A 22,492-nucleotide genomic window follows, 5' to 3' on the forward strand; every position below is an offset into this window, starting at 1 on the left:
GAGAGTTTATATTAACATACGCCTCTTTTCTATGACCCTGTAAGTGCAAAAAGCAAAGTTTCAATTATGTACTATAGGCATAACTTATTTTACTGCACTTTACTGTACTTGTCAGATATTGAGATTTTTTTTTACAACCTAAAGGTTTCTGACAATGCTGTATTGAGCAAATCTTTCAGCGCCATTTTCCAACAGTATTTACTTACTTCATGCCATTGTGTCACATTTTGGTAATTCTCATAATATTTCCAATTTTTTTTCATTATTATTATATGTATGATGAGCTGGGATCAGTGATCTTTGATGTTACTACTACATCACTGAAGCTCACTGAAGGTTCAGAAGATGATCAGAATTTTTTAGCAATCAAATATTTGTTAATTAAGGTATGTACACTGTTTTTTTAGACATGCTGCTACTGCACACTTAATAGACTCCAGTATAGTATAAACATAACTTTCATATGCATTGAGCAACAAAAAAATTCATGTGATTCTCTATTTCACTGTTCAGTTTATTGCAGAGGTTTGGAAGCAAATGGATAGTATCTGAGGTATACCTGTACACATTTATAATACTGAATAATATTTGTCTCTTTTTTCTCACTTTGTTTATTCAAGAATGAGAGACTACTAATTGAGAAGAATTAAAATTTGTATTTTCTTCTGAACAGACTGGAAGAATTTTGTTATTAGTTTCAAATTGTTAAGTTTGGAATGCTTCCAAGTTCTTGAAATTGTCCTATAGGAGGGAAGATAGATTTTCCCCAGATATGAGATGAAAGATTTTAGATAAGATGTACAGAGAGAAATCAATTTTGCCAAAATAAGTCACTTGGGCACTGTTGGTACTTTGCTATATATTACAAAACTCAATCAAAACTCACACACATACAAACATACAGTGTCCCACCAAAAGAAAAAAAAAAATATATATATATATATACACAATATATTCACGATCTGCCAATGTCATAAAAAATATCTTGCAATGTACTCTAAAGTATGCATATCTTACTTTTAAACACTAAATTCATTGTGGGCAGAGCCTAACAAAAGCAGACAGGAATGCGCAGGAATTTTCATTTAGCAGGATTAACCTAGGGGACATTTTTTAGAACATGGAATATTCTTGCTTATAGAAATAAATATAAAAGAGCATATGTTAAAACATTTCATTTGTGTGACACTGGTAGAAATTAATTTAATGAAAAAATGTTTAAATCAAAGAACCAGAAAAGTAACTTAAGCTAAACTATATAATTCAATAAGAAATAATAATAACAAAAGATCATTAAACCGAAACCTCAAATAAATTAACAGATATATATTTTATATAAAAGATAGATTTTGTAGATGTTAATTTCATATACATTAAAAAAAATTTACCAATTTACTGTACAACAATGTACAGCAGAATGTGATACAAATCCATTCACTGTCCCTGATATTTATTCTCCAAATATTTCTGAGTAACACAATTGCTGGAGAGGCCACAAGCAGTGTGTTATTACCAGGATTATATAATAATTTTCAAGCCATAGTGGCTGGAAACCCACTACCTACTGTGTAATATTCTGGAAAAGATTATGCTTAGCATGAAAATGTACATAATTCAAAGGCATTGAAAAGCTCACTCTTTAAGTAGATTAGCAGGGCTCTAACTGTCTCTTCACTTTCACTTTTCACCTTCATGCATTGGAGAAGGAAATGGCAACCCACTCCAATGTTCTTGCCTGGAAGAATCCCAGGGACGGGGGAGCCTGGTGGGCTGCCGTCTATGGGGTCACACAGAGTCGGACACGACTGAAGCAACTTAGCAGCAGCAGTAGCAACAGTCTCTTAAGGAGAGTCTGAACTGAGACCAACACCTACTACTAAAGATGTGTACCCTGGACAGTAAGGAAACTTGAGTTAAGCAGAAACACAGTCTTCTCAGGACTCTTCCTGAAATTAGGCTCCACAGTAGACATTCCAAAGCCTCTGCCATCAGCATTTTACATTGAGGAACCTAAACCTTGTTGATAACCAAATCCTCACTAAAAGGGTTTCAAGATGGACTAGTCTTTCTCACACTAAATTCTAGTTTGGGAAAGAGAAAAACAAATATCACATATTAACGCATATATATGGAATATAGACAAATGATACTGATGAACCTGTGTGCAGGGCAGAAGTAGAGATGCAGGTAGAGAACGGACTTGTGGGCACAGCAGGGGAAGAATGGTGTGAGATGAACTGGGAGAGTAGCACAGACATATATACATTACCATGTGTTAAACAGCCAGCTAGTGGGAAGCCGCTATGTAACACAGGGAACTCAGCCCGGTGCTCTGTGATGACCTAGAGGGGTGGGATCGGGGGTGGGAGGGAGGCTCAAGAAGGAGGGGATACATGTATTCTTGCCTGGAAAATTCCATGGACAGGGGAGCCTGGCTGGTTACAGCCCGTTGGGTCACAGAGTCACACATGACTGAGTGTCTAACACTTTCACATGGCTGATTCATGACATTGTACAACAGAAACCAACTCAACATCATTAAGCAATTATCCACCAATTAAATTTTTTTAAATAAAATGAAAAATTGAATTATGTTGTTTGGAAAGAGTGTTCTATAAAGGCTCCATAATTAAAGAAGAGTCACTCACTGTGTCCCTCACACCCATATCCAAGATTATGACACACTGAGTAGTATGCTGGAGCAAGCCCATACCAGTACTTAACAGTTAAATTTTTCAGCAAGTTTGCAAGCCAATTGTTCCTTACAGCCATTTAAAATGAAATCATAAAAACTTACATTTGAATAAATTATATTTAAAACAGAAGTATTAAAACTTTTCACCTCCTAATTATTTTACTATACTTTACTATTAATACCATATTTATCTTTCAAGGGTATTTCTTTCTCCTGTATCTGTATGGTGCAAATACTATTCAGTGCTATGCTCCCATGCACCTCTTCCCAACTCTGTGTCTGTAATATCATATTAGTATTTGAAATCAGCCATAGTGGGGACTATATACAAGATGGAAACCGGCAAATGCTAGAATTGTAACTTTGGTGGGTTCTTTTCTTTTTGGGAGTGGGGGGAGTTCATGGTTAAACATTTACAATCAACACCACTACTTCCTCATTTTTCCATGAGCACTGTGTGCTCATTTTAGGGAATTTTGCCATGGTTATCATTCTGATCCGGAAAGATCTAACTAATTACCCCAAGAGTAAGTGACTGTCCTTTCCCCTTGTCCATCTCTCACTGTATCCCCTACTCTGAATCATATCTTAAGGGCTTCCCTGGTAACTCATCTGGTAAAGAATCCACCTGCAATGCAGGAGACCCTAGTTCGATTCCTGGATCAGGAAGATCCTTTGGAGAAGGGACAGGCTGCCCACTCCAGTATTCTTGGGTTTCCCTGGTGGCTCAACTGGTAAAGAATCCACCTGCAATGTGGGAGACCTGGGTTCAATCCCTGGGTTGGGAAGATCTCCTGGAGAAGGGAAAGGCTCTCACTCCAGTATTCTGACCTGGAGAATTCCATGGACTGTATATAGGCCATTGGGTTGAAAAGAGTCGGACAGGACTGAGTAACTTTCACTTTCACTTCTCTAGATCCTTGTGTAGTCAATGTTTTCATCTTTTTGCTTTCTGGGTTAAAAACACTGACTGACACAAAACGGACAGGTACTAAATGCTTGGTGAACTTAACCAAATTAACAGGAAAGAACTGATACAAGTTCTGCCCATAGACATCTTGGTGAATGAAGAGGCCCCTTGCTCACCGGCTCTAAAAGGGATCTTAATCAAGCATATGAATGCACACAGAAATGCTGCCTGCCCCAGCAAGGTACTGCTGAAAGTAAAGGGCTAATAATTTAGACTGGTATCTCCTATTTTAACAACCTCAAAAGGATATTATCTTTGACATGCTGTCATTAAAGTTTAAGTCTCTTGCCATAATGTACAGAATAGATATATCCTTTTTGACACTGCTCACATAAAAGACAACGCTTGGTAGGCCTGTAATCCCAACAATAGATGAGGATGTCAACAGCTATAAGTCTCCACCTCAAAGGAAACTTCTCACTGCTTTCAAGGAATTAGCACCTGAAAAAATAAACACTGATATGACATCCTGCCACTCACTTCTCTCCTCCTCTTTACTTGACTATATTTGAAAGCAACATGAGACACTCAATAAAATTACGTGTTTTTCTAAAACGTGCTAGCAACCACAGAAGCTTGTGGTGTAATTATGAATGAGTGATGGGGTTGGATAGAGTGCTTCTATCTACTACTGTCCAGACTCCAAGCTGAGAGTAAACTGCCCAGAGAAGAGGGAAGATCTTAAATAGATACTTCAGTGAACAGCATGTACTTGTGGGAAATCCAAAGCACCGCCCTATGTACTTTTCTTCACTAAGAAGTGAACAACAGCCCTCCAAGCAATTCCCAGGCCTCCACTCAGTTCAGTTCAGTCGTTCAGTCCTGTCCAACATTTTGCGACCCCGTGGACTGCAGCACGCCAGACTTCCCTGTCCATCATCAACTCCCAGAGCTTCCTCAAACTCATGTCCATCAAGTCAGTGATGCCATCCCAACCATCTCATCCTCGGTCATCCCCTTCTCCTCCTGACTTCAATCTTTCCCAGTATTAGGGTCTTTTCCAGTGAGTGAGTTCTTCGCATCAGGTGGCCAAAGTATTGGAGTTTCAGCTTTAGCATCAGTCCTTCCAATGAATATTAAGAACTGAATTCCTTTAGGATTGACTGGTTGGATCTCCTTGCAGTCAAAGGGACTCTCAAGAGTCTTCTCCAACACCACAGTTCAAAAGTGTCAATTCTTCAGCATCAGCTTTCTTTATAGTCCAACTCTCACCATCAATTCTTCAGCACTCAGCTTTCTTTAAAGGCCAACTCTCACATGATACATGATTACTGGAAAAACCAAAGCTTTGACTAGACAGACCTTGGTCGGCAAACAGACTGGTTCCAAATCGGGAAAGGAGTACGTCAAGGCTGTATATTGTCACCCTGCTTATTTAACTTATATGCAGAGTACATCATGAGAAATGCTGGGCTGAATGAAGCACCAGCTAGAATCAAGACTGCTAGGAGAAATATCAATAACCTCAGATATGCAGATGACACCACCCTTATGGCAAAAAGTGAAGAAGAACTAAAAAGCTTCTTGATGAAAGTGAAAGAGGAGAGTGAAAAATTGGCTTAAAACTCAACATTCAGAAAACTAAGATCATGTCATCCGGTCCCATCACTTCATGGCAAATAAATGGTGAAACAATGAGAGACTTTATTTTTGGGGGCTCCAAAGTCACTGCAGATGGTGACTGCAGCCATGAAATTACAAGACGTTTGCTCCTTGGAAGAAAAGCTATGACCAACCTAGACAGCATATTTAAAAGCAGGCCTACCCTAGGATCTGCATTCCTGATAAGAATTGACTAGGAAAGGACACAATCTACACTCAGAATCCAAGAGACTTTGCCTTAAGAGCAAGGAGTCAGAGCACCTGGTTCTTCAAGAAATATCTGCACCTGGTTATGGGTTTGTCCAATTCCCTCAGGCAAGAAGACTGGAAGCCACAGTTGCAACCACACTAGCTAAAACTTATAGTTCCTGTATACATTTAAGTATATGGTCTATTATACATAGTTCTGCCATTCTTAATTAATAATCTTTTTCTGATTGAATATCCCTTATATGTTTGTTGTGAAATATATAAGGGTCAATCTGCTTTCCAAATAACCTGGTCATGATTTTGGAGCAGAGGGCAGTCAAGGTACACATCCCCTTTTTTGAATGGATCTGTATTTAAGATTGCACGTGCTATAAAAGCTTGTTTTCTAAAGTTCCCTTTTATTAAGACATGAACCTGGTCAAACAGTGCAGCAAAATGACAACATCTCAAAAAACTTATTTTGTAAATGGAGAGGAGCTTATGAAGACACTTGCTGCCATTAGAATCACAAAGACCCATGTCAGTAGAAGCATCCAGTCAGGACAAAATAACTGCATTATTATTATAGTTATATGAACACTTATTTCTGCAAGCTTCAACCCTGCAGTACAAACAGCTTCTCTGAGAGTTGAGAAGAATGTTTAATTATATCTGTAGAACAAATATTTTCACAGGTATAACCCATGGAAAAGGGAAGTTTATTTCAATTAAAGCTAGAATAAGGTGAAAGAGAACGAGATCCAAACCTTAAACTGGACGTGAAATCCCTGCTCAAGTTTAGAAGGCTTTCCTTTGCACTGACTAGCCAAAGGGCAATTCTGCAAGTAAGCTAACAGTTGAGAACATTTCAAGGAGCCCCATGCTCTGTACAACAGGACTCTAAAAGGCCTTAACCCTGTTGACAAGGGCTTGAAAAAGCCTAGGGGTTTAAACAGATTTGAAACTACCTAGGCAGAGGAGAACTAAACATCAACAAAAAGAAAACAAAAAATGTTATCTAAAATTCATAGGTAAATCACTATTCTAAGTGGCAGCAATGCATTTACTTAACATGCATCAAATGCAGATGAAGCAGTACAGATTTCCTTTTCTATATCCTTTAGGCAGAAAACATTGTTTAGGAGTCAACGAGCCTCCCTAGCGCTCTTTAGTTCTAATGATCTCATTTCCATATCTGAGTGCTAGTCCAAGACAAGACATTACCAAGTCTCACTGGATTGGACACTTATTGAGGGTATAGATCACATTCTCCAACTTTCTGGTCAATTCTCACTTTAATCTCATTCTCAAATTAGAGTTTTCATATTTTAATTGAGATTAAATCTCTCTAGGAGTTAAGCTGTTTCACCAATGCCCCCAAATTCCCCAACTCCTCCAAGTTCCCTCAGTCAGTTCAGTTGCTCAGTCAGGTCTGACTCATTGCGACCCCATGGACTACAGCATGCCAGGATTCCCTGTCCATCACCAACTCCTGGAGCTTGCTCAAATTCATGTCCATTCAGTCCATGATGCCATCCAACCATCTTGTCCTCTGTCGTCCCCTTTTCCTCCTGCTTCAATCTTCCCCAGCATCAGGGTCTTTGCCAGTAAGTCAGTTCTTTGCATCAGGTGGCCAAAGAACAGATACTTCAGCTTCAGCATCAGTCCTTCCAATGAATATACAGGACTGAATTCCTTTAGGATGGACTGGTTGGATCTCCTTGCAGTCCAAGGGACTCTCAAGAGTCTTCTCCAACACCACAGTTCAAAACCATCAATTCTTCAGCGCTCAGCTTTTTTTATAGTCCAACTCTCTCATCCATACGTGACTACTGGAAAAACCATAGCTTTGACTAGACGGACCTTTGAAGGCAAAATAAAGTCTCTGCTTTTTAATATGCTATCTAGGTTGGTCATAGCTTTTCTTCCAAGGAGCAAGCGCCTTTTAATTTCATGGATGCAGTCACCATCTGCAGTGATTTTAGAGCCCAGGAAAACAAAGTCTGTTACTGTTTCCATTGTTTCACCATCTATTTGCCATGAAGTAATGAGACCAGATGCCATATTCTTCATTTTTTGAATGTTGAGTTTTAAGCCAGCCTTTTCACTCTCCTCTTTCACTTTCATCAAGAGACTTTTTAGTTCCTCTTCACTTTCTGCCATAAGGGTGGTATCATCTGCATATTGAAGTTATTGATATTTCTCCTGGCAATCTTGATTCCAGCTTGTGCTTCATCCAGCTCAGCATTTTGCATGATGTACTTTGCACGTAAGTTAAATAAACAAGGTGATAATATACAGCCTTGATGTACTCCTTTCCCAATTTGGAACCAATCTGTTGTTCGAAGTCCAGTTCTAACTGTTGCTTCTTGACCTGCATACAGATTTCTCAGGAGGCAGGTAAGGTGATGTGGTATTCCCATCTCTTTAGGAACTATTCCACAGTTTGCTTCCAAGATCCCTAAAAAATGTTAAATGCATTTTCCACAGATTGTTTTAGGTAGTTTATACTAAAAACTGAATCCTTTTCACACATTCACTCTAGCTCCCACCTCCCCCCTCACTTTCATAGTGTTTTGGTTTTGGTTTTTGTCATTCATCCTAAGATTCTGATTCTTAGGAATCACTGTATCTTTTCTCTTGTTTTCATAAACACTGAATTATATTCTTTATAGTGCTTGCCGTGGTCTTCGTTAATCAGCAGACATGCTGATCTATTTTAGGCATTCTATTATGTACTCTCTGCTTGTTTTATTTTGAAGTAAAAGATAATGCAGTTAGAAATTTTAAAAGATAACAGCACGGGTCAGGATATTCTGCAAACATTGTTTAATTCAGTTCAGTAATAATGCTGATGATGGCTTCTGGCCTTCTGAGTTGGCCCACACACTCTCTCTGTGGAGTGTGCTTCCCTCCCCAGGTCCTTTGCCTTCTGAGACAGGCCATATTCTGTCTATGGAGAGTGTATCTCTCTAAATAAGACCACTTCTTACCTATCACTTTGTCTCTGACTGAATTCTGTGACAAGACATCAAGAACTTGTGCTTCATTAAGTCCTGAGAACTGAAACTAAGGCCCAAACCAAGATGGAGGATGGTAACTTAAGGCTGAGCACAAGATTCCTGGAACACTGCCCTCTGACCTCATCACAAGCCAATCAAAGGACAGTCACACACCCAAATTACACCTACAAAAAGTTCTCCCTAAAAAGCATCGGGGAGTTTGGGGTTTTGGGGTATAAGCCACCCGTTCCTCTTGCTTGGCCCTGCAATAATATTTCTCTGCTCCAAAAAAAAAAAACTGATGATGATGATGACAATAATAAAAGCTAAGGTGAATTTTTTTTTTTTTTTAGTATGCCAGACACTATTTGAATCATCCCACCAGATGGGGAAACTGAAGGAATGTGGTTGGGCCATCAAGAAAGTGTTAGAACTAGTATTGACACTCAGGCAATCAGTTTCCAAAGTGGGTAATCTTAAATATTATGCTATATAGTCAATGAATATCCTTTGCTTAAATATGAAATGGGCATAAAATGTTAGTGACTTGACTTAAACAGTTTCCTAAATTTCTATTTTTGAAGCTTGGGTCTTTGTAACTTGGCAATTTTGACTTTGCTTCAAAAAAGTTTACACACCTCTAAAATTACTTTTCTGCTTAATTCTCTCACTACAAGTGCTGTGTACCCTGTTTAACAGATATTTTTGGAATCTCCATTTTCTAGTAGGGCAATAGGTATATTGAAACGACAAAACTGTTGCTCCCCTTCAAAATGATTGACCCAAGAGCCGGGAATAGAATTTGCTCTGCTTCCAGGATGCAGGTGTGGGGCAGTTTGGGTGATGGTCAAGGTCCACCCCGATTCCTGGCTCCCTCTCCAGATCCCCTACCTAGTGGCTGCCCACTACTCAGGACAAAGAGCTCCACTGAAGCAGCAGAGAGGAGGCAGATTAGACTCGGCACCAAGAGCCGTTGATAAGCAGCTGTAGGTTGCGGCCAATACAAATCTGTGGCCAAAAACCAGAGCCTCTGCACACGATGCTGAGGTTGTGCGGGCATATTTCCATACACTGTCCTCTATGAGGACATCTCCCAACCCTCTGCTTCCAAAAGAAAAAAAGTGAGCTTCCAAAAAATAAACATGCTCCCTCCTCTACCCAACTTGTTTACACTTCCAATTACTCAACTTCTGGGAATTTCCACTTGGTGGGATATTACTATCATTGTGGAATATCTCTGCATAGTTCTTCTTTGGTAGGCTTCTTTCTAGTCTTTTGTGTGTACACTCAAGGATATGGAAAGACTGCTGACACACTGCATTGTGGACCCACAAACTGTAAGAGGCAGGCTTCGGCTTTGAGACTTGCCAAGCCACAGGGGTAAGGTCAGTCACAAAACAGACATGGCTTCACCCCTAAGTTGCTAAATGTGGAGCTATGCAAAGACTGCTGCTCCTTAATTGTCATAATAGTCATATCTGTGCCCACCAGTGTACCCAGCCTCTGCCATGGCACGAACACATAGTAGATATGCTCAAAGAACTGTGGAGTGGTTAAGTAAATACATCAATGCAAACCTTAAAATCATGCTCTCACCAATTAGGCCAGCCAGCTCAGAGAGCAAGAATATTTTTTCTCTCTTCATAAAAAATGTTCAAAAAGAAAAACTATACACAAAACTTGCCATATAAGAGAACAGTCCTTAAAACGTACGCTCAAAAATTACCAGTAAAAATATTTTATAATCACACAATCTGTATTAGGGTGATGATAGTGCAGGGTGAAGAATCTGCCTGCAATGCAGGAGACCCAGGAGACGCAAGACACGCAGGTTCCATCCATGGGCTGGGAAGATTCCTTGGAGAAGGAAATGGCAACCCACTCCAGTATTCTTGCCTGGAAAATTCCATGGACAGAGCAGCCTGGCAGACTACAGCCCATGGGGTCACAAAGAGTAGTATGCAGCTGAGTGACTGAGCGCACACATACACACAATCTTTATTAACATATCTAGTGGGAAAAAATGTCTTTTGGAGCATTAGAGAGTAATTTGTATACATATATATGAAATACATATATGTGAAAATAAATTTGGTGGCTAAGTTTCATGATACATAACAAAATTTCTTGTTCACAAGAACCTTACAGACTCCTTTTCCATACCACTTTCTCCAAGATAAAACTTAGATATGCAAACAACTTAGATGGCAACCCATAACTTAGATATACAAATATACAAAGTTTTCATCTCATTATTGTTTTCATTTCCATTTTCACCATGTATTCTATGCCTTCAACAACAATAATATCTTCATTACCCAAGTTTATATTCCCCCCCCAAAAAAATTTATGGTACTTTCTAATCAGAAAAGTACTTTCACATATATTATTCATTTTACCTTTAAAAGTGTCCTATTGAGTAACCAGAGAAGTTAATAAAATCACTTTATTGTAATATTCCAATTTTAGTGATAAGGAAGTTAAGGTCAAACTGAAAGGAATTACTCCAAACCTCAAAGCCAGAAAGTGACAGAGCTCAGAGTGGAATACAGTCTTACAGAAATCAGTTCTCTGTGTACTAAAATTTTCTGTACAGAAACCTCCAAAGAACCCAAAGCATCCTGTTCTTTCTGAATAGATCACTGCTAAATCTTTCACCTCCTATACCTCCTAAGTACTTAAATGTCAGTTTAGATAAAGGGGCAAAAATGGGTCAAGACTATACAGCAATCTGCTTCAAACAACCAGGCTGTCAGGCAAAGTGTTACTTCACCATACAAGAGTCACAGTTATCACATCTGATGAAGATATACTCAGGGGTAAAAACGAGTCATGAAGCAAGCAGCCAATGGACAGGGAAGAAAATAACAATTCATTAAGTTCTTTAAGATAAGACAAAGGAGTGTGAAGGTAGACCTCCAGTGACAAAAGGAAGCATGCTGAACACACAGCAGTCAGTACACTTCCTCCACAAGCACCGCCTTCACCCCTAAGTGCCAGGCCAGCTGCCCTGGCCAGAGAAGAGAGGGCACACTGCTCTAAACCGGCACAGTCACATTTGGGCCCCTGATCCTCACTCAGGGCCAGCTTTACTTGACTCAAAACTTAACTCAAAATTCTGTCAAATTTTAATATTGGACCTATTCAATACTAAGGCAAAGAGAATACAATCGTGAAAATAATAATATGCATGCTTTAAAGTAGGGCTTAAGGACCCCAAAGAAACACTCCCTAAATGATGAACAGCTAGCTGATTTGCAACACACAAATCTGCTAGAAGCAGACTGCCTCTAATCTTCTCTTCCTGACCTATTCCCTTCCCCTTAGAGGCTAAGGCTTAGGCCACCATGGCTCCCTGATGTTACCACCTAGGAGTCCAGATCAGGGAGCTCCAACTGTCTTTTCTCCAGCACCTCCTTTCACCCCGCTCAGAAGGACTACAAATACACACACAGGACAGGCGCACCCCTCTCAACTTTCACTGCTCACAGCTTACTTAATTCTATCTCAAGCAACCACATTGCAGTTTGGCTGCTTTTCCAGAACCTATTCCTCGATTTGTTGACAACTCATGGTTCGATCCACAGTCTCCCATGACCTGGTTGGGGGATCTAGGGCTGAGTCCAGAATCCTAGTAAACTAAGCCAATCTACATACTTCCCCTTAGGAGCTGGACACAGGATTGACTGAAGCCCATTCCAGTGACCCTCAGAGCCCCTTCAGAGACCCAGCACATAGTTCACACAATCCTAACGGACCAGAATCTGGGAGCTGCCGAAGCCACCACCTCACCTCTACAGGGAGCCTAAGACCAAAGTTCTAGAACACCCCAAAACTACATTGAGTAGACAGAGAAGGATCATATCCCAAAACAATTATATGAACTCCTAAGTAAAGCTCCACCTGAACTGTCAGGAGAGACAATAAATTCCCCTTTTGTTGCAAGCAGTCTAGGTTGCATTTTCTACCACTGACTATTACATCTGTGTATATATTCAATAATGAATCTTGGCTCTCCTAGTCCTCACACTGTTACCCAAGGCAAGTTAATACTTAATCTCTCTAGGCTGAAGTTTGCAAAACAGAGATGACTCCAATCTTAAAGGATTACAGTGAGGATTTTAAATTATGTAAAATACTGACCATAAGGCCTACCAGGCTGCAGGCACTCAGTAGATGGAAGTTCCTATTGTTGTTTTTTTTTCTATTTTTGTTTTGGCAACTGCTTTTGTTCTCTCCTCTCCAGTGAATGAGGGAATAAATGGACCTAATTTTTGCTGACAAGAATAAAAGTAGAACGAGTATGAACAGCAAGCTCTAGACTTTGGTGTACAACTAGAAAAGGTAACAAATCAGAGACTTCAGACTAAAATTCTTCAAGATGCATGCGAGTACTTGTCAGAGTTTCTCTCCATCATCAAGCTCTCCCCTAACCCCTAATCCGTCCAGAATTAAACCTTTTCCATAGAACACTAGTGTCTAAGTCGAATAAATGTGGCAATCACTGATTTGTAGTTTATACATTAATCTAGCAACTATATTTGTGTATTTAAAACAATAAAGGTTAAGCAAACTTTCACTTACAGTATCAAACATGTAGAGAATTCTGCTGTATACTGAGCCAAACCCCACCTCCTGATATCACAATACAACCAACTATCATGGGTTAACATTAATTTATATCTCTTGTTTTCCATTAGTTTCTGCCATAACCAGGTCATTATGCCAGTATTTTCTGAGTCACTTGTGAATGGCAAAAACAAATAGAGCAGTTGTGATTTAATCAGAGACTTCACTGTTCAAACAGCCAGCAAAAGTAGACACATTTAGAATAGTAACTGGATAATAAAACACACTTACAGGCTTATTAATAAGAAGGCAATTAGGTCTTCTGGGAAAATTCATTTTCTCAAAGAATGCTAAAGCAAGCTATAAAATGCAAGTAAAATTGTGTTTTGACATGAATAGCGTACACTGTCTATTACATCATAATTTTTCTCTGGAGAAAACTGACAAGAATCTCTGTTCTTAAATATGAGCACAAAAGATAGTAAAAAGAATATCAGTGATAGTTAATGCATTCTACCTAACTCCTATTCATTAAATTTGACTATCCTATAAATGAGCTCCTTATTACAAAGATCCTTAAATTACACTTAGAAGAAAAAGAGAAATATAAAACAAGAAACTGCAGCCACTGGTTAAAAAAAAAAAAAAAAAAAAGAGGGAATACTGTCTTCTATATCAATATGTCAATGTGCAATGTAAAAATGATTGGCATTTATCATGCTTGGTTCCTCAGATAATATGTTTACCCTCGAATATTATATAATACATTCATAATCAAACCTATTTAGTCTTATTTTTATTCTCTTATGGAATATTTCTTTCAAAATTGTCTGAGTATTCTTTAAAAAAAAAAAAAAAAAAAACCTGAATAGTTTCGTTGTTTTGATGTGTCTGGGTGATAAATTATAATTAAGTAATACTGATCAGAAATATAATTCCAGGGAAATTTATTTCATGTTGTAATTAATCCTTTCACAGTACTCTTACAATTCTACAGTGAGGTGCATGTGGTACATCTTTTCAAGCTGAGCTTTCTTTGTCTTAGAGCAGGGTTTCTCAAAAATTAACTGTTCAAGCAAATCACCTGGGGATTTTGTTAAAATGCAGATTCTCAATTGGTAGGTCTGCCGTGGGCTCTGTTATGTGATCACAAAATCATTGCAAGTTCCCAGGTGATGCTGATGCTGCCAGTTCATGGACCATAATTCAGGTAGCTATATTCTAGGGCATCTTGCCACTGACAAATCCAATGACCATGAAGCAATCAGCCATCATTCCTTAAATGGGCAGTGAGGACATTAGAAAGTCTTCCTCTCTCTACTCTTGAATTTGTCAAATGACCTAAGTCGAGTCATATCAAGAAGCTGTGGCCAGCCGTCCACTTAAGCAGCTGCCATGTCACCCTACCACCCGACAAGGATTAGGGGAATTTTTGCAGCTCATCAGCTGCTGCCCTGGACTGGGTTTGGAGAATCAGCCTGCAAGCATCTGGTTAAGAAGCAGGCTGCATAGGCAAGAGTTTATATAAATAGACACCAATCTGGAGTTAGGTTTCTTAGTTTCTCCTTTAAAGTATGGAATAGGGCAGTCTTGGAGAAGGCAATGGCAACCCACTCCAGTACTCTTGCCTGGCAAATCCCATGGACAGAGAAGCCTGGTAGGCTGCAATCCATGGGGTTGCTAGGAGTCGGACACGACTGAGCGACTTCACTTTCCCTTTTCACTTTCATGCATTGGAGAAGGAAATGGCAACCCACTCCAGTGTTCTTGCCTGGAGAATCCCAGGGACGGGGGAGCCTCGTGGGCTGCCGTCTATGGGGTCGCACAGAGTCGGACACGACTGAAGCGACTTAGCAGCAGCAGCAGCATAGGGCAGTCTATTCTATATTACATAGTTCCTATATTTTCCATTTCAGTTTCTTCATCTACGCAATAGACAAAATAGTTCTCTACACTCAATAATCTAGGGCTCCCCAGGTGGTTCAGTGGTAAAGAATCCACCTACCAATGCAGGAGACATCAGATTGATCTCTGGTCCAGAAAGAACCCGGGCTTCCCTCATAACTTAGCTGGTAAAGAATCCACCTGCAATTCAGGGAGACCCTGGTTTGATTCCTGGGTCAGGAGGATCCGCTGGAAGGGATAGGCTACCCACTCCAGTATTCTTAGCCTTCCCTTGTGGTTCAGCGGGTGAAGACTCCGCCTGTGATGTGGGAGACCTGGGTTCAATCTCTGGGTTGGGAACATCCCCTGGAGAAGGGAAAGGCTACCCACTCCAGTATTCTGGCCTAGAGAATTTCATGGACTCTATAGTCCATGAGGTCGCAAAGAGTCTGACACGACTGAGCAACTTTCACTTTCACTTCACTTTCCAAAAAGATCTCACAAGCAACTAAGCCCGGGCACCACAACTATTGAGCAACTACTGAGCCCACGTGCCACTTGTGAGTCAGGGCTCCTGTGCTCCACAAAAAGAAAAGCCACTGCAATGAGAAGCCCATGAACCCCAACTAGAGAGTAGCCTCCATTCTCCACAACTAGAGAAAGCCCTTGCACAGCAACAAAGACCCAGTGAGCCATAAATGAAATAAATAAAAACAAATCACTCTTTTTAAAAATACTCTATCTAGAATATAAGTATAGGAATTTGATTCCATCTGTAGATACCCTTGGTTTCCTTCTCACTTGAACCTTTGGACAATGATGTTCTATCATTGTTAAGATATGTGTGTGTATGTATGAACATATATACATAAGAACATATTTACATCTTTCAACTTTCTCAACAAAATAAATGCACACGGTAATTCTAAACACTATTTTATTTGGATTTATTTCTATCTGGGTTCTTTTGAAAATAACTCCTAGAATGATACCTGTAAAAGGATTTAGTCAGCACTGCTCTGTTCATCATTTTTACTAACAGAGCTCTGTCTATGATCATATAAAGTAGAAACATGGATTATTTCATTCAAGACCACTTAATTTGCTCCTAAACAACTGCAAGTGACATGATAAGCCACGTGTAATTTTGATGGATTAGCAACATACAGAAGAGAATGCCAGAAAATTCAACTAGAGTAGAGTGGGGAAATGGCAATGTTCCACAATAGGATCAATGTGATTCTTACACCCCAAGCCCAGTGTTTCCCAGAAGCTCAACAATCTGCAAAACCTCACAAAACTTTTTTAATTATGTAAGGTCAAGTTTTTATTACTAAAATACTAACAACAAATCAAAAGAATCTCCATAAGAATATTTACAGAAAAATAAACATATCCCTCCCAACAGAACTTCATGGAACTAATAAAACTTTTCATGTGAAACTATGTTTGTTTAAGAGCATTTTTCATAAAAACACATTTCCACTAAGATGAAATTTGAACCTTGTAAACTATCTACCTCTACAGTTCTCATTGATATCACACATCCAAACATAACTTTTAAAGTTTTCCAAAGCCTAGATATATGTCACTTATCTCAAAATAATGGGCAGTATGGTACTCAAATGTTTTCTATCCCCATTTACAAAAAGGAACTCAAAGTCTCTCTTACTTCTACAGACATACAAGCACAAATACTCTGCAACATTAAAAGATTATTTCATGGATTTACAAGCTTATTTCTACTTTCAACTGAAATAAAAATTAGCCTGATTGATGTACTTACTTTGATATCAAATACTCAAGATATCATGAATTGATAAAATACTATTATTCAGAACTATGACAAACAACATGAGTTTTGATGGAAAAAAAAGAAAACACATTCACAAGCAATTACAACCTTTTTAGGCAAAAAGAAATACCATTTGATAAAGGGACACAAAACAGACACATGATCAAAGGGTAAAGTCTGAGAGGAATACACAGGGGGAAGTTTTCATATCCACAGAATAAGAAATGAATGTGTTTGGACAAAGGCAAAGGCTGATTCCAATAAACAAATTAAAAAATAGGGCTTTTTTTCCCTTTAGAAAATTAAATGAAAGATTAACACGCGCACACAAGATCCCAGTGTTCTTTGCTTTGTCTTTAAGAACAATCTGTAAACTCCCTTGATGATTTCCTGCTCTCAGTCTTCCAGTATTCCTCTTCCTGCCCTCAGTGAAGAACAAGGAAGGGAAATAAGAAGCGCGCAGGCAGAGAAGGACAGCATTTTCCATGCCTCAGAGAAGCAGATCCATATTTAGCATGACTTACACTGTCTGTATCACCACCTTGAGCAGACCTAGAACACAGCACTTCAGAAGCATTAGAAGGAAACAACCTAGTTTCTCTATATAGGGCCATACCACATAAATCAAATGTTTGTTAAAGGCCATAAAAACATGTAGTAAACCATGACTGCCTGAAATATAAGATCAGGTAGGAGGACTGGTGTTTGCTCCGGGTAATGGTTGAGTCATAGTTCCAGTTTTTAAGAACACGATCAGCACCAAAAGATATGTGGTGAAAACAAAAAGGCTGTGATTTTGTAGATGTGCATGTGGGCTTTGTTGTTGCTAGAGGGGAGGGGGAAGAAGCGTGGGAGGGGGTAGAGTGGCAGAGGGGTTGATTTATTTTTCAAATTCATATTTATGAATATAAAGAGAAGAGCTGTCAGGAGCACATATGCCAAAGCCCAAACAGCAGCCAGACCTGCCTCTTCCCGTCTGGATTGGCCAGACACAAAACAACATCTTGCAATCTAGGCAAAATCAACAGAATCAGATATATGGAGACTAGTGAAAGAAAAACCAGTCCCAGAAATGTATGGTTACATATTAATAATAGTTTAGAACTTGCAGTTTTAATAATTGAGGGATCGAGATTCTGGCCAATCAAAACCAGAAAACTGACAGGCAACCCTTTAAAAAGCTGTCTCTAATGGATCTTGCCAGTACAGATATTAAGTATAAGAGAAATTTAACTCACATATGGAACAGTAAGGAATGAGACACTGAGAAAGTGGCTCTGCTTAGATGAGTTGCAAGGTTCTAAGGGATCAAGTGAGTAAACACTTACAGTGTGACATGCCAGGAACTATATCCAAGGCAGGCTCTGGAGTTGCATTTCCAGGCTCACATCACACTAGAGAGACAACAGTCCCTCTCTAGGTCACAGATAAGACTGCATCTAAAAAGCTGCATTTTTCTCCCACTGAGATGAACAGGCTGAATAGCCAATAGGTAAACAGACAGTTAAAGAAACTGACTAAAAATAAATTTCTTCTATAGTTGGAATACTACGAATGTTAATAGTGACTCTTCTACAGGTTCAACTCAAGTAAGGATTTACAGGAGGTAAGTTCAAAATAAATAAATAAAAGATAATTTCTCTCACTGTGCTGATAAAATTATGGTCTGGCCAATCTGGGATGTTTATGTTCAACAACAATTAAAATGAATGACTGGCCGAGTGAAACACACAAATACACACACACACACACACACACACACACACACCATCCTGAACTTACGGGGGAGAATGTGGGAGCAAGAAAAGATTGAAGTCAAGGCAGTTAGCTACCTTAATATATGATGATTACATCCCAGATAGCTACATGAAGCTTGACAATGTACAGGGCCAGCTCACATAAATTATTTCACCCCATCCTCGTAAAAACCATGTGGAAAGGTCAGAACAGGTATCATTATCCCCATTTTGCAGATGAGAAAGCTGAGTCTCCAGTTACCTCATCTGTGACTGGTTTTGTCAGCCATCTGAGTCCTAATACAGAAAACGTTCTTACATTGTGATATCAAGAGATAACACCTATACACCCAATGAATAAACTTCAGTACATTTTTGTGCTTCCATGCCTCAATTTCCCCAGATATAACACAGATATGACACATTTTTAGGTGCTGTTTTAAGTGAGTGATCAAATTGAAAGAACACAAGTTGAGATTTACAGGAAGCTCTAGAAGTTTAGATTTTCAAGAGGGTCACCACGTAGCATTTCTACACCTTAACTCCAACAGCTAAGGGAAAAGTCACAAATGATGAAAACATTCCTAAAACTGTGGCCTAAACAAAGCAGACCAGATTGAGCACATGATATATCAAAGATCTAAGGGTCTGTAGTCTTTCAAATTTTGCTTTTGAAGCTTATCACTACATTAGGAACCACATGATAATATCTAAAAGTGAAAACTGGCCTAAATAGTGTGATTTTTAAAATATATTTAACAGGAGAGTTTACAATTCTGAACATGTATTTGTTTTACACTTTCAAAGCATTTTTATTTAAATTTCTGGAATGAAATAAAAGTTCATCATTTAAAGTAGAAAGTAAGAAAAAAATGCAACAAAGAATACACTTGCAATCTCTGACTCTATGTTTTTGCAACAAATCTGATTGCCATAAAATCTGATGACAGTGGAATAACAAATGACTTAGGAGAGGCAGAAAATAGAAATTTTTTAAAAAAACAAATTTTTAATTTATGGAGAAAGGCAGATCCACAATCTGAACTCTGGGAATAAAAGGCATTCTTTTCTGGGCATATAGACAAATCCTGAATAGTAAAATTTTGAGATATAGTCCTGCCAGAATTGCATTTACTAGGCTTGCACATTCTTTTACTTAAATATAAAGTCAAGTGTTTTGCTTTGTCAATAAAGAAAAGCCGGGCTTATTTAAATTACTTAAAACTGGACGTCTAAGAACACAACTGTTCATTAGAGATACCTGAACTCCAAGGATCAGAAAAGCTCATCTATACATTCTGCTGGAGGAAATCTAATATTTATTTGGTCAGTAAAGAGTAAATAACATATGAAAGGAGAAAAGGGGAAAGTTTCTTCACTGATAAAAACATATCCATCAGCTATTCAAACATTAATAGTTGCAAATTTGGAATACATGTAAGTTTCATCATGCAACTGGTAGAATTCCAACTTTCAATTAACAAACTACATGCCTTTTCAAGGGTAAGCTCTGCGTGCACTGACAAACACTGTGCAGAAATCAATACCCACTTCCAACTTGCCTACATACAACGTCTTACATCAAGCACGCTTCCAATACTAACCAGCACTACCTGTCAGAGACGCTTGCACGAATGCTTACTCCAGAAAGAATTAAAATTAAGCTATCGGTTCACTCATTGCACAGAGCTGTAGTCCTCTGCAAACATCACCTGTATACATAACTTTCCCTGTACTCCCTGCATTTCATAATCTGCCTGAGTACACATCACATGCTGCCATCTGAATCTGTTGTCCAACTCCTTTTATAGAGTTCTAAAAGGGGGCGGGAAGGCCGAAAGAGGACGCAAGAGAAATAAACATTACTCCGGAAACCAACAATCTGAGTTTATTTCCAGGAAACCAGGCAGCCACAACAAGGAGAGAAACCGACAGTGCAAAGTTCGTCCGTTCTCCGCGTCCCATGGCCTCAGCCAGGAGCGCGGCTGCCGCTTCCCGCGTCTTCTGCAGCTTCCCTCGGCCACCTCTGCGTCTCCATCTGCACTGAGAACCAAGGCAGCAGACGCGCTCGCCAGCCAAGCTGAGCAGGGTGGACAGGCCAGAAAAGTTGTCTAGACCGGCGGGAGGCAGACGATCGCCCGGGAGCCTGCTCCTCAGCGTCCACCTGGTGAAACTTCAGAGCCCCCAGAGGAGAGAACGAAAGAAACCACCGACAGGAAGGATGACAAAACTGGCAGGGAACGGAGGACGAGACTGGGCGAAATGGGGTTTCACGGACTTGTCGAAGTGGTTTTACCAGAACCCACTAGAACCCAAAAGGGCTAACTGGCGAGACCTCACTGCACGCCTCCTTTGGGGTTCTCTTGGCGGCGGGCGGCAGTCGTTCACAGCCCCCAGCAGGCAGGCCGGCTCCGGGAGGAGCTACGCCAGCTTCGCGGTGGCTCTGCGGGAGGAACGGGCTCCCACCCCGCGCGGGTCAGGCTTCCCCGACCCGGCGCCCAAACCTCGCTGCCCAGAACCGCTCGGTGTGGCTCCTCAGAATCATGTTTCAAAACATCCTACAGGCTCTGCCAACACACACACGGAACCTGCTGCGCGCGGTGCCCTAACCCACGGGGCGAGCCCAACGAGCAGCCCCGCGCTAGAGAACGAGAAAAGGACTGGGGGAGGGACGGGGAAGTAGTTAGACAATAGTCAGGGGAGGTTATTCCCAGGACAAAAAGCACCTGGCAAAGCACGCCGAGGTCGGTCCCTTCGAGTCTCCACCTTTCTGACAATGGCTTCCCGAGGGGAAAAAAATTTTTTTTTTAATGTTCTAACGGCGGAGAGCTACAAGCCCGCACCACGAGCAACAGAGTAGCCGTCCCCAGAGTCGTTTACTACTTTTTCTTTCTCTCTTCCCCGGCGCGGTGCAGTCAGCGCGACACGCCGAGGCTCCGCGTTTCCCAAGAAAAGCACTGCCGCCCGCACTCCCGCACCGCCCGGCCCGCCTGCGCCCGGGGCGAGCCTCCGCCGGGAACAATGGGGCGCAACGAGGAAAGTTACCTGCGCCACGGCGCCCAGTCGGGCGCCCCGCGTCCCACCTGGCACAAAGTCGGGGGACCTCTCTCCGTCTGCCCGTTCCCCCCGCCCCCCAAACCTCTGCCCACCGGTCCTGGAGAGGAATCCGATCCCTCCCCGGGCAAGCCTCAGGTTGGGGGCACTCATCGGGGCTCCGGACGCCCCCTCGGCCACTCACCTGCGGAGAACTGGCCTTGGGCCGACCCCAGGAGCGGCCAGGGGGAGAGAAGCAAGAGCGCCACAAAAGCGGGCAGCGCCGCCGCCGCCGTATCCATGTCGACTTTGGGAGAAGTTTCAAGCCGCTTTGCAAAGAGCTGCCGGGAGGCTCGCAGCGAAACCCACCGCTGAGGGGCCAGCCGGGCCTGGCGGGGTAAGCGCCGGGAGTGGATAGCCGCGCGCCCGCACTTTTTCCTGCTCGGCGGGAGCCAAACTACCTCTGGGGCGCCAGCGTCGCCCGTGTCGCCGGCCGGTCGCGGCGGCTGCTCTCCATGCTCGGCAGAGGCTGCTCCTGTTAGTCAAGAGTTACTTTGCTCGGGGAGGGACGGGGGCGGAGCCGGGGGTGACGTCGCCCCGCGGGCTCCGGGCGCTTCTGAGGAATGCAGGCTCGGGCGCGGCGCCGCCGCCGCCTCCTGCCGGAGAGACACGCGCCAACCCCGGCCGCGCGCCCGCGCTCCGCGCCGCCTTTGTTCGCCGCCCGAGCCCGGCCGCCCGCCGCCGCTCGCGGGTAGCTGGCGGGAAAGGGGACCCGCGCCGTTGGCTGCCCTGTTACAGAAATTGCAGTTTGAAAAGCGGGAGTTGGGAAAGCAGCGTGGCCGAGCCCCAGGGGGCGATCGCAGAGACACCCCGTCGCCCACGCAGAGGGGTCTCGGGGTTCTGTCCCCAAGACAGAGGTCCCAGCGGAGCGGTGGCCGGCAAGAAGGACGAGTCTACACTCGTAGAGGAAAGCGCCCAGAGGAAACACCCACCTGCATCGCAAACCCTGTTCCCTAT

At 41.5% G+C, this 22,492-nt stretch overlaps 1 protein-coding gene across 16 annotated transcripts in view; it reads right to left on the reverse strand.

The window, feature by feature from the left end:
• The window catches only part of PTPRK (protein tyrosine phosphatase, receptor type K), a 612,580-nt gene extending 590,512 nt beyond the window's left edge, over positions 1–22,068 (reverse strand). For 15 of the 16 annotated variants that reach the window (XM_027551494.1, XM_027551492.1, XM_027551488.1 and 12 more), the window contains exon 1: positions 21,681–22,034. In XM_027551494.1, the coding sequence (XP_027407295.1) occupies positions 21,681–21,777 (97 nt within the window). In that variant the 5' untranslated portion in view covers positions 21,778–22,034. Of the gene's footprint in view, positions 1–21,680 lie in introns of all 16 variants that reach the window. The other variant, XM_027551493.1, reaches the window with a different exon arrangement.
• Positions 22,069–22,492: the final 424 nt, after the last annotated feature.

Source organism: Bos indicus x Bos taurus, chromosome 9, assembly GCF_003369695.1.
Source record: "Bos indicus x Bos taurus breed Angus x Brahman F1 hybrid chromosome 9, Bos_hybrid_MaternalHap_v2.0, whole genome shotgun sequence".
NCBI classification, from domain to species: Eukaryota; Metazoa; Chordata; class Mammalia; order Artiodactyla; family Bovidae; genus Bos; species Bos indicus x Bos taurus.